This window comes from Hippichthys cyanospilos, chromosome 13 (genome assembly GCF_059441005.1).
Source record: "Hippichthys cyanospilos isolate Australia breed blue-spotted pipefish chromosome 13, RoL_Hcya_1.0, whole genome shotgun sequence".
Lineage (NCBI taxonomy): Eukaryota > Metazoa > Chordata > Actinopteri > Syngnathiformes > Syngnathidae > Hippichthys > Hippichthys cyanospilos.
The window spans coordinates 3,583,380-3,599,185 of NC_142381.1; the positions used below are offsets into that span (position 1 = coordinate 3,583,380).

At 39.7% G+C, this 15,806-nt stretch overlaps 1 protein-coding gene across 3 annotated transcripts in view; it reads right to left on the minus strand.

Annotated features, from left to right (window-relative positions):
• rxfp1 (relaxin family peptide receptor 1) overlaps nt 1–15,806 on the minus strand; it is a 33,329-nt gene extending 17,523 nt beyond the window's left edge. For 2 of the 3 annotated variants that reach the window (XM_088432124.1, XM_088432125.1), the window contains exons 1-2: nt 15,680–15,806; nt 8,593–8,733 (exon numbers count right to left, since the gene is read on the minus strand). In XM_088432124.1, the coding sequence (XP_088288250.1) occupies nt 8,593–8,733; nt 15,680–15,767 (229 nt within the window). In that variant the 5' untranslated portion in view covers nt 15,768–15,806. Of the gene's footprint in view, nt 1–5,007; nt 5,103–8,592; nt 8,734–15,679 lie in introns of those variants that run through there. The other variant, XM_088432126.1, reaches the window with a different exon arrangement.

Consider the following 15,806-nt stretch of genomic DNA (forward strand, 5'->3'; position numbering starts at 1 on the left):
TGGCCTATTACATCGACTTAGAAAAATCACGGTAAACACACTACAGCGGCGCCAACTGCTAAGTCCCTTCCACGCCTGCGTTCGATGTAGTACTCCTCCGTGCCATAAGCGGCGATAGTCACCGTTCCTACCGCGTGGTGAGCATTAAGAGGGATGCCTGACGTCATGTCCTTAGTTTTAATTATACGCAAATAAACATATTTTCACTTACGATGGATCTCCTTGTGGTCTTCTGTTGGAGTAGCCAACAAGAGAAATTATGCTATTCTCGATGAACGTACGCATTATAAAGATTTCTACTTTCGCCATCTTACTTTTTCATTTTGGTCACTTCCGGTTCCTGTGTCACGCGCTAATTCGCTAGCTAAACAGCGATTCGGAGTAAAGATTGTTACGACGCCCCAATCGGTTTCAATATGCTGACCCGGCCCGAAAAGCTTTTCGAGACAAACTCCGACTTCCCGACGATGTTTCGCACTACCAACCTGACGCCGTCGTCAGGCTTGTGTAGAGGGCCTTAAATTTCAAGCATTACATTTCCCTTAACTCATTCAATGCCAGGGACGTATTTTCCCTTTTTTTTTAACATTACATCCCGAATACGAATACGTATTACATCGATAATTAAGGACATTAATCTCCAGACACTTAAGTATTAAATCGATACTTAAGTATCTAAGATTGAATGTCCAGACTCTTAAAAAACGTGGCATTGAATGATTTAGAAATAAATCTAAAAGAAATAAACAAAAGCGTGCCATATAAGAAGAAACCCAACTAAACAAGGAGCACATTTTGTGTGTGTGTGTGTAAAACAAAATACTGGGCTTGGGATTCACCTTGCTACTATAGATAACCCGCACACATTTTATGCATTGTGCCATGATGCAAGGCGTGCATAATGATTGCATTTAAAGATATTGTAAATGCCTGTTAAAATTATGCATCCATTCGCATGACAATGTTCCTCTCTCCAATTTCTTCCCTGGAGTCGTGAGGATTGTATCTCCTTAGTTATCACTGTTGCGATGTAAATTGAATATTATACGCTAAGCGTGACAACGTTTGCGTGCATACTAATTCAGTTGTTACCGTTATGGTTGATCAAAGCATACATTGAGTCATGGAATTTTTTTCCAGTTGTACAGAAACGGGAATGTAAGCTTACAAAGCCCGTTTGTGTGTATCGTGAGTTTCATAACAACTGAATGAGTTCATCTTTTGGACAGGTAAGGTACTCCTTCAATCCCAAAGACATATTTTTATGTTTTTTTTTTAAACATCCAGATATTCAATCACATATACCAACATTTTTTTTTCCTTTTTCCTCCCTGTGATTACGCACTCAATTACTTTAGAATATGATTGAAATGTATCAATCACTTTGGTCCTTAATTACTTAAAGTAATTACTATACGTACCTATTTTGGTAGTCAGATACTTAAGTAATCAATTACTTTAGGGTTTTAATTTAGTAATTGATTACTTTAGTACTTAAAATAGTTATTTTAGGAACCTACCTTTGGTATTTTACCTGACAAAAATTCTCATCCATGGCACTGAAAGAGTTAAAATTGTTCTCACCATTTGGGTGAAATTTCAGCTCCCTAAATGTCTTGTTCATTTCCTTTAATGCAAAGATCAAATGTGTTTACTTGAGTAAAGATGAATACATTGCTCGTGTTTGTTGAAAAACAACAGATCGGAAGAGCACCTTGTAAAAAGATTTGCATTGTTCATTGTACAAGCGCTAAGATGCAGGCAAACGATTCAGGTACATTTGGAAAAGCTTTCTGATGCGAAGAGCACTAAGAAGCATTAAAAAGAACTTTTCATGTATTGAATGACTTGGTCGGCCGCGGCGCCCGATTTCATTTCCATATTGATAGACGACGGCAAAAACACAATGGCTTGCTGGTGATTGCGTTGACTGCAGGTGGGATAAAAAAAAAAGCTTCAGCTCGGCAATAACATCAAAGCACACAATAACGTTTTTTTTTTTTTCATCGAAAGAATACGATGTTGCTGGGTGTTAATTACATACCATATGTTATTGCTCTTATCTACAAGGCGTCTTTGTGTATTTCTTCCCTAATTGAATTTTTTTCCCATCTTCTCGTCAAAAGAAGATTCAATACGGGACGTGCAAGATGAAATGAGCTCTTGTGAGCTCGCTTTCCACCTAGGCCTCATCGATTTTCGGAGGCACCTAAAGAGCTATGCGACATTTTAACTGGGTCCCTCGGCAAATATAATTAAATGTATTTTAACGTCATGACAGAAACAGTGTATTTTTTTCTTTTCAAATTGAGAGGGAATGAATTGGAACACGAAGAAACTTATTGCTAAAAAGGATGAGAAACACCCATCGATTTCAATGATCTCAGTTTAACCCAGTGTATGTGTATATATGCCGTATTTACTGTATATATATCAAAGACAATTTAGTTTTCAATGAACCTGATCTGTTAGTCTGAACAACAGCGAGAGAGAAAGTAATCAGTGACCCTAATACATGTCAGAAAAGATCAAAGACCCTTTGATTAAACTGACATTGGTTTTTATTTAATCAAAGACAATTTGGCGTCGTCTTTAAGTTCAATCAGTTGTCTCTGTCAAAGGATTTGATGGGTTAAAGGAAAAAAAAAATCAAAGACAATTTAGTCTTCACTGGACCTAACTTGGGTTTTTGTAGACACCAACGACACTTTTTTTTTTGGGCGGGGCAGTTTAAAGTCTGTATTGAGCACTTTTTTTTGCGAAATCAAAGACACGATCTTTAATGGACATACTTTTGTTTTTGTATACATCAAAGACAATTCAGTCTTCAATCAAGCCAATACGTTCTAGTGAACCATCCTCAAAAAAAACGAAAAAAAAACAAACAATAATCCTAAAACCTTTCTGACAACATCAAAGACACTTTTGGAGTCTTTTGTTAACTTAAGATGATTTGGAGCATCCTCTATCAGTTGTCTGAACTACCCTGGTTCTGTCAAAGGATCCGTTGGCTATCCGGGTCAAGTTGAGACCTTATTAATCCCTCAAGTAAGATAGATCAGCCCTCAGCCCTGATACGTCACCAGAAGGACACAACTCCCCAGACAAACGTCCCCATTCGTCATGCACAACTGCCTGTTTTTAAAGTCTTCATCTTTTAAAGTATTCATAAAACCGTCAGATTCCCTTCAAAGTTTCATCATTCGTCCATTTCTGGATGGCGTCTGATTGATGTACTACATGATTTTTTTTCTTGAACCTCAGCTGGCGGATTCATCAAGTGATGAAAGACCAAGAACCCGGCGCATAAAACCAATAACTGGGAGGATAAAAAAAAGCGGGTGACGCCGGTACGAAACCCCGATTTGTGAATCGCAAAACTCATTTTGCTCGAAAACAAATGTCTTGGCGGCGACGTTTCTCATTGAAACGCTCGAAAATGAGCACGGATGAAACGTTCGTGGCTGCTATCTGATCATTCCGTTTTTTTCCGACACCTGGGGGAGAGCGGGCCGGCCGACGCCTCGGGGGCCGCGCGCCCAATGCTCATATCAATTAGTATGCGGCGTTAGCGGGTAAACGCTGAACACGCGGGAAGCGCAGCAGGAATGCTCTACAAGGAGCATGTTGTCAGCTCAGCCTTTCTATGAACTTGACCTATAGCCTATAAATGGGGAGACGGCGCATCAAAGACACATAAAAGACTGACTTTGGGCTTTTATGGTCAACTAAACCTTTTCTCTGATCATAAAAAACACTTTGAGTCCCGGTGAAACCAAAGCATAGGTTTTCTTTTAAAAAAAAAAAAAGTTTTTGACGTGTCTTTGATACTTGGTTTCACAGATTTGAAACTGTTTTTGATATTTCCTAGAGCAGTGGTTTTTAAATGGGTATCCCGGGGTGCTCCAGGGGGGTCTCGAGGGTTTAAATAAAACAAACAAACAAATATACATGCAAAAATCTTAGAAATAATTATTGAATGGATGTAATGTTTCAGGAAAATAGACGTTCATAAACTAATTTTACGATTAGTAGGTTGTTCAATTTCATTATTGTAAAAACTCAACTTGTCACGTGCCACCCCTCGTTACCTGTCATATTAATGATTTATTTTTGAGAACATATCTCTACTATAATCGCAAAAGAGGACACTTTAAGGTGAATATTTGCTCGTGGAAAAATATTTATTCACAATTATTACTTTTTGTATTTTTTGGATTATGATGTTCATACAAAAAAATTCATTGTCAGCTATAAGTAAAAAATCCTGTCAACATAAGAGACAATTGGAAATAATCAATTAACATAAGCTGTAACATCAAAGACACGATAGTGTAAATGATGTGAAAAATATCAATAACACCTGAGGCTAATAGCTAATCAACCTCAATGCGCCTTGGTTGCTTTTCTCAGCTAGGATTAGCGCGACGGTGGCTGGAAATTGTCAGAATTTTGCCACAGCACGGAAATGAATTACACTGACTAAGATTCAAGTGAGCAGCAGGTGCCCCCGCTCATTACAAGACCAATTGAAGTGGACCCCCCGAGTGTCTTTAGATGGAAGATACTCATTTCACCGTGATCTTTTGTCACAGCGCGTTAAGTCAAAATGGGCCCCAGAACAATATTTTTGCGTGAGTCATTTTGGAGACATAGAGATGGGATACACAGAAAGTACACTACTCACTTACTTGCATTTTCCTCACGTACGCAATCAAATGGAGTATTAATCAATGCCCAGATTTAAACCCAATAGAGTATGCTTTTTACTTACTGAAGATACAGATGATTTTTTTTTAATATTTTGATTTCAGCACGTTTTTATCTGACTGGAGAAACAAGTGAAGGAGGTAAGTTCATAAAACAAGGAGATAGTGAACACATTTTGATGGAGAATATGAAATATTCTTCAAAGGCGTAATTTTAATACCCAGGGGAGCCTTCGTTTCATTTATTGAGGATGAAAGAGAAGGCAGTAAGAAACACAAAGAAGCAGCAAGTTCATACCTTTTGAAGACTCATAAATGGAATATTTATGAATGGTCGTTAATCCCGATAGAGCAGTGGTCTCCATCCGTTTTATCACCACGGACCAATCAACGCTTGAGATTTTTCATGCGGACAAAATATACAAAAATGTACGCAAATTACATGAAGTCAGTCTTAAAACTGAATTACAAAAGCTATTAATTTCAATCGAAATACCTGGCACAAACAAAAATGTGAATGAGCTAAACGCATACTGGGGAGCACTATATAACACGATGAAAATAAACTAATATTAGCTAGCGTGTTATCCACAGTCACAAGTTGTTGGATCAACAAACAAACTCATTTTGGCCATGTTATCATACATCAACATTCTTACAAAGTACAACTTGCAGACAGTCGCAGGCCAGATTTCGCAGAGACAAAACAACGTGCGCGTCACCGATTGACTGCTCTCAAAACCTCACCATCCTTCTCACTACAAAATGTAATATCAATTGCGGTCAGAGTATACCTGACGTATAAGCGAAAAACCTTAGCATTCCACTTCGTAACGTGAAAAAAACGTAAACCGGGGACGCTGTAACCCGAGGGTCCACTGCACTGTATGCCTGGATTGCAATCTGCAAACAAGGGCGCGCACCCGACACACCCCTGCAAACATAAATCATCGTCACCAACACTTAAAGGTCAGTGGAAAAAAAACAAAAGAAAAAACATCACATCCATCACATTTGGACGAAATAATTGGCCTTACGTGCCGTAGGTGGGGAAATTCATCATGCGGAATTAATTCGCCGCTACGGTCATTTAACTGCAATGACGATGTTTTAACCAAGATGAAAAATCGGCCTCTGGTGCCTTTCGGGAATGGCTCGACGAAAGATTTTGGTGGCTCGAATGAAATTTCACCTTTATACAAGTACCGGCCAGTAGGATGTGACCACTAAGTGAAGAAGCAAATTTTAAAAGGGGAGCGAGAAAAGGTCACAACCATGGGGAACCACTCAGAAACGATGTAGAAGACTGTGAAGTGTCGGTTCAATTTTTCATGCTATATTCTATGAAAATCAACGTTTTGATTTGTGAAATACAGAACAAAGTACTTCTACTTCCAAAATTAATTCATTCCGGAAGCCAGTTTTTCATATGCAGAGATGCTTTTTGCATGTAAATAGCCTAATCCGTTCCAAGCCCAGTTGAGTTTCAAAATGTCCTTTTCAAATCAAAATGGCAGACTTCCTGTGTCTTTTGGGATTGCTCCAAATAAATATTTACAGCAGATTTCATTTGATGAAGTCAAGCAGTTTTTGGTGAGTGAATTTTCCAATTAGTGAGGTGAGCTGAATGCGAAGACTGACTTGTCACCTTCCCTTAGAAAGTGTCAACACACATCCAGAAAAAGACTTAACTCTCAGCAGGCTCGAGTTTGCTGTTGTCAAGGCAATGGCACCTGCCCCCCTCCCTCCTGCCTCTGCCCATCACATTTGCGGCGCGTAATATAGTTAGATAAGCTCCTGATATCTTTAGCGTTGTATTCCTGCTAACGTCATTGTTCTGCGTGACATGCAAACTGTTGAAGCATAAGTCTGTTCGACCAGATTTTTTTTTTCTTCTTGGGGGGGGGTTCTTTTTGTCACTAAGTAAACACGCTGCCAAATGGCACATCTCTTGAGCGCGAGCCCTTATTGGAAGGATCAATAGCATTTTGTGTTCCTGCAACCTAGCAGCAGAAGCTAATGTGCTGCTGTGACATTCTGTACAGGGCATTCTGTCTTGACAGGAGAAGGTACGAATGTCAGTATAGCGTAGATGTAGGGTCGAGGATCAGTAACGTTAGTCTCTAGAGAACACCCACACATGGAAACACAACACTTTGGCCCGCTTAATTCCCTTTCTGTCAAAATGCACACTCGTGCCGGCATTATACGGTACGTCACAGTTTTCATTTTGCTGCAACGGGTCATCAATTTCAAAGGTAAAATTTTCTTTTTACCCTAGCATCACTCCTTTTCCCCAAGGATCTGGCCACTTACTGCGTGTTTTCCCACCTACTAACCTAACTGGCATCCTATCTGACTATTATTTCTACCTATTTACCCTCCTCACTACCCACTCACCTTATACTTACCACACAATTTACCTACCATAACCTAATTAGGAATTTACCTACCTACCTACCTAAAAATTTCTTCCCAAACTACGTCCAACCCATCTACCTGTTATATATTCCACATTTTCCTACCAACTCACATACATCTCTGTAACTATACCTTCCCTACCTACTAATTATGCATAAACCATCAGTACCGACCAAAGTCCTACCAATCTCGCTCAATTTTCACCTGATCTAGCTATCTTATATGCATTGAACTATGTTATGATTTACATTCTATTTACTTATTAAGTATTTACTTAATTATCTACAAACCTACGCAACCTACCTTGTAACATCAACTGATTCACATACCTAACTGCATACATTCCTACCCACCAAACTTCCTACCTACAAACTTACTAACCTAAAAACCTTCTCCCCACCTACCTATTAAACATTAACCAGTTATATCAACCAATGTTAGACCAGATTGTTTATCTTCCTTGCACCAACCTAGCTACATCTACACTACCTACCTATTACTATTGATTTTCTTAACTACAAACCTATACCTGTAACTAGTATTTATCTATTCACATTCCTTGCTAGCTACCTATGTACCTACCTACCTATTCCAAAAAATCTCCCCCACAACTAACGACTATGAATGAAGCAACTGTATCCACCACCCCTCAACCAAATCACTTCCATCATCCATCCTACCTACCTACCTACCTACCTACCTACCTACCTACCTACCTACCTACCTACGTACGTACCTACCTACGTAGCTACCTACCTATCACCCCTCTACCAAATCACTTCCATCATCTTTCCTACCGACCTACCTACCTACAGTACCTACCTACTCACCCAAAAACCCTTTCTCCACTGAGCTATTAAGCCTTAAGCAGCAGTATCAACAAACTTTTCACCAAACCACTTCTCTTTCTCTCACCTACCTACCTACTGATTACTTATGATTACTTATTTAATTATCTACACACCAACGTGTATAATCTACCATCTCACACCTATCAACTTATCCATTCCTTCCTGTTTGCCTACCTATCAACTTACTTGTACTGAAAAACCTCTTTCCACCTAATAAGCATTTATTTAAGCAACAGTACCTACAAAACCTCTACCCCTAGTCGGTATTGTCGGCTATTTACAACACCTCAACAAGTGTGATGATTTCATTTCCTGTAACCAATTGAACAAATACAATAAAGTAAATTCAACACACCATTTTTTCAGTGTGTACACTGTACCTACCGCCAACCTCAGGAAAATAGTAAACACCGTCCTAGCAACCCAAACACGTACCGAGCCCTTTCCTCGACAAAGCACTATGCTCCCTTCATGTGGAGACTTCCAGATTGACAAGATGGAGGATTGATATGGGAGGAGAGATCAAAAGCTTTGGCTGAGTTGATTCCGGTTAAATCCAAGCGCGCAGATGGAAATCGACGATACAAAAAAAGGCTGATTAGCTGGCTCACCGCAGTTCTCCTCGTCCGCTTGGTTCCCGCAATCGTCGACGCCGTTGCAGTGTAAAACTTGGGGCAGGCACATGCTCAGGTTACCGCATGGGAAGAAGCCCAGGGGGCACGAGGTCGACGCTTCTTCGCTAACGTTGACAGCTGGAAAAAAAAGCAGAGAGCGAAGAAGATGCATTGGCAACAAGTAGGCAAGCATCAAGATAGGGACGCGGGGGCGATAAATAAATAAAAATAGATAGATAGATAGATAGATAGATAGATAGATAGATAGATAGATAGATAGATAGATAGATAGATAGATAGATATAGAGATATAGAGTATAGAGATATAGAGATATAGAGTATAGAGATATAGAGATATAGAGATAGATTGAGATATAGAGATAGATCGAGATATAGAGATAGATATAGAGATAGCTATGGATAGATCGATAGATACATAGATAGATATAGAGATAGAGATATAGAGATAGATACTGTAGATACGGATAGATGGATCAATCGTAAATTTAACACAAATTTAAAGTAAATAAATAATTCATTGATATAAAAGGGGCAGACCAGGTGAGCAACATTTTGACCCAATCTTTTCGGTGACTTTATTCTTTTAACCCCAAAAGTTGGTTCAAATGAATAACCCATAAAACAGCCCTCAAAAGATGGCTTGCTTTGTACAAAGTAACCCCCAAAATTGTGCTATATCGCAAGTTAGTCAATATGATCGACTTTTTGGGATATTTCTATAACTTTAACCCAAATTGGGCTGGATGATTAACCGTCACCACCATAATCAAAACAGCCGTTTTGTCCAAAAATGTGAAACCGAATTGGGCTGTTTTCATTTGACAAAATTGGAGTCTGTTCTATTTGACCCAACTTTTTAAATATGATCTTAGATGGCCTAACAATTTCACATTTAGATATAAATAACTGCATGCCCATTGATTATTGAAACCCTCCAGAAAAACAACATTACAGTCATAAAATAAATCCAGCAGTGACATCAATAATAATAATGAAAGTAATCATCTTCGCAGGCTTCAAATGCTTCAATAAATAAAAAAAAACACTTAAAGATTGATGTGTTTGTTATGGTGTCCGTAGTCATGCAAAACTGCAATTGATTTGATTCTCTCACTTTTTGACATTTAGTTCTACATCACTGCCAGTCAGCCTAATAGCATTATTCCACTTCACGTCGCGTTTCCCTCAGCGGGCAACGCTGATAGATGACGACACGGGTCACTAAGATGTTTGGGTGAAAATAAGTCAGGAGGCGGGAAAGAAGAGCAGAGGGAGGCAATGGAAATATAGCATGCTCGGAAATAGGTCAGCAATTATGCGGCGGAGGTTGGCGGCGGCCAATGTGTCCTTTTCACACTAAAAAGACAACTCGTTGTGTTTCCCGAGGGGTCCAAGATCTAAAAGCTACCAAAAGGTACGCAGCTCGGAGCGGTGCAAAACACAACAGTCAATTAATGTGCTTCACGAGGATTCCCAAGATAGGAAAAAAAAAATGTCTTTTTCAAAAGTTAGCCAAATGCTTAGGTAAGCCTGCAGAAGAGATATTACCTGAGCGTTACGCTTCCTTTTCAAAGTCGTGCCCGCACCTTAAGAGCCCGCAAGGTATCGGCTCAAATTGGAATGTGCTCTGGTTGTCAGCAAAAGTGGCAGATATTGCCCCCATATCCCCCAAAGTGGATAAGATTCAAACACTTTCTGGGCATTTGGTAATCAACGCGGCTTTTCGGCCTCGGAGTGCAAAACGTCGGACGTTTCCGAGAGTGGATTGATTTCTGTGTGTATCGATCAATACGTTATATTAACTCCATAAACAGTCGTATTGTTCTGGACAGCCGAAGAAAATAACAAGTTCAAACTTAGCTCACTCTTTTGTGCTGCGTGTTAAGTTGGGCCAAGAAGAAAAGAAACACAAATACTAAAATGTCATGAAGGGGAAAAACTCCTGCTTGCTGCCAACTTTTGGATAGATGGATGGATGGATAAATTTTTGGATCTAAGGATGGATGATGCATGGATGGATGGGTGATAGATGAATGGGATAATGATGCCCTGATGTATGCTGGATGGATGGATGGAGAGATGGATGGATGCATGGATGGATGGATGATAGATGGATGGGATAATAATGGACGGATGGATAGATGGTATAATGATAGATGGCATAATGATGGATGGATGGAATAATAATGGATGGATGAATGATGGATGATGGAGAGATGGCATAATGGTGGATGGATGGACAGATGGATGATGGATGGATGGATGAAGAGAGGTTCTGGATGGACGGGCAAATGGATGATGATGGATGGATGATATATGATGGGATGATAATGGATGAATGTATGATGGCTGGGGAGATGGTATAATGATGGATGGATGGATGAATGGATGGATGGCAAAAGGTTCTGGATGGATGACAGATGGATGGGTTAGTGATGAATGGATGGGTAATGGATAGACGGTATAAATGATGGATGGATAAACATTGGATGGGCGGATGAATGATGGATGAAAGGATGGATGGATGGATGTCCATGAATGGATGGATGATGGCTGGATGAAGAAAGGTTCTGGATGGACTGGCAGATGGATGATAGATGGATGAATGATGGATGGATGATAGATGATGGGATAATATAGGATGAATGTATGATGGTTGGAGAGATGGTATAATGATGGATGGATGGACGGATGGATGGTATAATGATGGATGGATGGCAAAAGGTTGTGGATGGATGACAGATGGACGGATGATAACGGATGGATGGATGGATAACAGATGGATGGATGGATGGATGGATGATGGATGGATGGATGGATGGATGGATGGATGGATGGATGGATGGATGGATGGATGGATGGATGGCAAAAGGTTCTGAATGGATGAAAGATTTATGGGTTAGTGATGAATGGACGGATGCATGGGGGATGGATAAACATTGGCTGGACAGATGAATGATGGATGAAAGGATGGATGGTACATGGATGGATGTACATGAATGGATGAAAAATGGATGGGATAATGATGGATGGATGGATAATAGATGGACCGTGGATAGATGGATGGATGGGATAATGATGGATGTATGAAAGCAATAACCATAGATGGACGGATGAAAGAATGGATGGATGGATGGGATAATGATTCATGATGGATGAACGGATGAAATCATGAGGAATTGATAATGGGATAATGGATGGATGGTTGTTCGAAAGGATGGCTAGACAGAGACTTAATCTCTTCTTCCCTCGCATCTTTTTTTTCCAATGTTTTGCTTCTAAGTATTCAGTCCATTTCAAAATAATGAACCCGTCTGGAACATCACGCAAGCCAAAACAAGTGAGAGCTTGTGCTAATTGGACTAAATATCGCCCGAGTGTGAAACGCACTCAAATCAATGAAAGCGTTTCCCTCCGCCTTCACCTGCTGCACGTGGCCCGAGTCTCACACACACACACACACACACACACACACACGCACACACACAATACGGCAAGGGTGTTACTCACTCCTTGGTGAAAACACAAGGTGGCACTTGAGTGACAGCTTCATTTCATGCTGCCGCAGCCTCCTTCATCGCGCGTCATTCATATTCCTGACAAAATTACATCCAAGCTTCATTATTCGCAGTCATAATATCAGGAATAGTACTCAGAAAAAAAAAAAAAACCTGATCTCAACACCCTTAAGCGCACACTAAGCACCTCACTACTAGTAATTTTAACATTTTCAGCTCCTCTTTCCATATTTAACCATTTAAAACAATTTCTGATATGGCAAAGAGATTTTTTTACCTCCAGATTTTGTGTTTTTCTTTTCGTTTTAGCCTTTTGCATTTTATGCACTGAAATATGTAGAAATATTATTTGCAAGGTTGAATCGTTTGGGAATTGCACTGAGAAGCGATCTGATTTTGTTTCAAACGTAAATGCTGCGACAAAATCATCAAGAGGTAAATTTAACACCTCACTCCTTATCCATTTTTCTGCCCGTTTATAATTTACCCCTTTAAGTGTATGGAAAGGTGGAAAATTTTGCAGAAACGTAACTTGCCCGTTTTTCGCCAACGCTTTCTCCGTTTTCAGTCAGAAAAGGTTGAAAGTACATTTGATCGCCTGAAATTACACTGAAAAGCGTTTTTTTTCTTCCACGCAAAATAAAACAGCTTGATGGGATTTTTTTTCTGCTTTCTTTTGTAAGCGGGATTGCGGGTAACTCTTTGAAACCTCAAAGATTACTTTCCAACATGCAGTGACAAACTCATCAGCAAGATAAGTGACCCCCCCCCCCCCCCCCCCCCCACAACACACACACACACACACACTTTCTTTCAAGCAGTCGACAAATTACACAAAAGCGCTCAGGGACGAGCAAGGACAAAATGTGTAAGGCTCCCCGCTGCTCGTGCCATATTGACGCAACTGAGACTTCAAACATCGAATATTTCAGCGTATGTATACAAAGATGCAACTCCCGTTTGTTTTTTTTTTTCTTCCCCGGCTGCGTTGATAAGAGATGAAAGTGTCATTCAACTGTGTGAAACTGCCATCAAAGCTAAAGGGTTGCAGTAGTGCAAATGTTTTCATTGTGTACAAACCACCCCTCTAGTAAAAGAGTAATAAAGGTTTCGCTAAAAAATAAAAATCTGAAATCAAATCTTTTGGGGGGTGGGGGGGCGATTCTGGAAAGCCATTCCGCTGACAGTTCAATCAATTTAGAGTTTATTGCAATCAAAATGGCACGAAAAGGCGCCAAAGCACTACTTTTGGTTCAATGGAGCTCCTCAATTTACTTCAATAAAGCTCCTTGGCAGCTGGGTTCCTTGAATGCAACGAGCTGCTGCCAGAAGTATGATTCTCAATTCGCTTCACAAATGGCGCAGAATCACTTTTTTTGTCTGAATGGGGCTCCTTAATTCACTTCAAAATCATTACCAGAAACAAACAAACCAAACAAAAAATGCCCAGATGACCAAAAAAAAAAAAAAAATCACCACTTTTGTCTGGATTTCCACAATTCAACTTCAACATACAGTAATTCCTTGACACGAAGATGACAAAACAGATGGAAAATCACTACTTTTGTCTAAATGGAGCTCCTCAATGCACTTCAATAAAGCTCCTTCGCACCATGAGCTGGTGCAAAAAGTACTTCTGTAGTTTGAAAAAGGCATCTCCAAAAAAAGGAGCTCCTTAATTCATGATGGAAGCCAAAGTGAAAATCCTCGATTCACTTCAACATAGTCCCAAGGCACCAGATGCCTCAAAATGGTGGCAAAGAATTACTTTTGTCTAAATGAAGCACCTCAACTGAAGATGGCAGCTTTAATGTACCTCCTAGATTTATCTTTAACATAGTTCTTCAGCATCGAGTTGCTGTGAAATGGTGTTAAAATGAAACTCCTCAACGCACTTCAACATAGTCCCTTTACATCAGGATGCTAAGATGGATCTTTTACCGAATGAAGCGCCTTAATTCATGATGACATTCTAAATGAAAATCCTCAATTCAAATGACTCAACTCAAGCGGGAAGCTTAAACGAAGCTCCTCGACTCACTTCAACATAGTTTTTTGCCAACAGATGCCTGAAAACGGGAGCAAAGCATTACTCTTGTCGAAATGAAGCACATCAACACGAGCTGGAAGCTCAAATGAAGTTCCTGGATTTACTTCAACATAGTTCTCTAACACGAGATGCCTCAAAACGGTGGCAAAGCACTACCCTTGTTTAAATAGAGCTTCTGAACTCAAGATGGCAGCTTAAATGAAACTCCATTCACTTCAACATAGTTCTTTGCCGCCAAGATTCCAACACGGTGGCAAAGCACTACTTTTATTTAAATAGACCTTCTCAACTCAAGATGGCGATCTATATACAGTAAAGCTCCAAAATCCACGTCAACATAGTTCCTTGCACCAAGATAGCATCAAAGCACTCATTTTGTTGCACCAAAAGTATGAATTGCCGCACGGATTCAGGTGCAGTCTCCAAATTTCCAAACTACTTGTCATGAATTGAAAGAGACTGCAAGGGAGCCACATCAAAAACCATTCGAGTTTCTGGCGGGAGCTATTTCCACTTCATTTATCTCAAGGGAAGCTGCCTCAGTGAATTGGGCTGCATTAGGATCGCGCGATTAAAAAATCATGAGAGGTCTTTTGTGGCATTAGAATACTAAAACCATGAGATACATTGCAGCATATTTAAAACCACTATAATAGTAGATGAATTTTTTTGCAGGTTAATTGAGTGGCATTGAAATCTTAAGTGGCAATTCAACACAAACTTAATTGAGTTCCAGATGGGAAATCTTTTACTTGAAGCCTGCATGGCATTTCAAAGCCACTTTTAATGCAGTCACATCATGCATTACAGTACAATTTCTGTATTTTCCAAAACAATCATTGATATGGTGTCCGTAGATGTTGAAAGCCTCAGAAAGGCAGTGCTTAGAGTGCTTTATAATAACAGTCGTTAAAAGCAATTGGAAGTTCCCACCTCCTCCTCATTTAACCCTTGTGCACACACTTTGCAAACAATACACATTGCATTTTTCCCCGAATTTTGAAAAAAATATTTTTTTTTTCTCCAACCACTGTAATTGGTCAGTGGCATCAATTCTATCCATACATATGTAGGTTAAATGTATTAACACCCACAAAATTGCACGGAAATTAATGTCATAAATCCTCTTAAAATGCATCTCAAAAATGTCAATTATAATGGTTTGATATGGTCCAAAATGAGGACAAATGATTATTTCTGTACACAAAATCTGGCACGTCCAGCTGCGATCACATACAAATATCAGAATCATTGCATTTAGATCATTTACATGTTTTAATCATCTGCTGGAAATTTCAGCTCCCTAGTGTTTTTCCCCTTTGATTCTTTTAAGATATCATAAAAAAAAAAACAAGAAATGTCCTTACTTAGTAACATAATGCCACAAGTGTTAAACACTGGCCATCAAAATCAAATTAAGTAGCTCAAAATGCCACGAGTAAGCGGTCCATACGAGCGAGATATCAGTTGAAGCCAACTGAAAAGTTCAACTGACCCAACACGGCGCAGACCACCACGAGGAGCACGGAAACCTGCGCCACGCCACGCCAGAATCCTGTGGGAAAAAAAGTCAAAACCATCATCGCTGTCCCCGCATGCAAAAAAAAAAAAAAAAAAGTGGA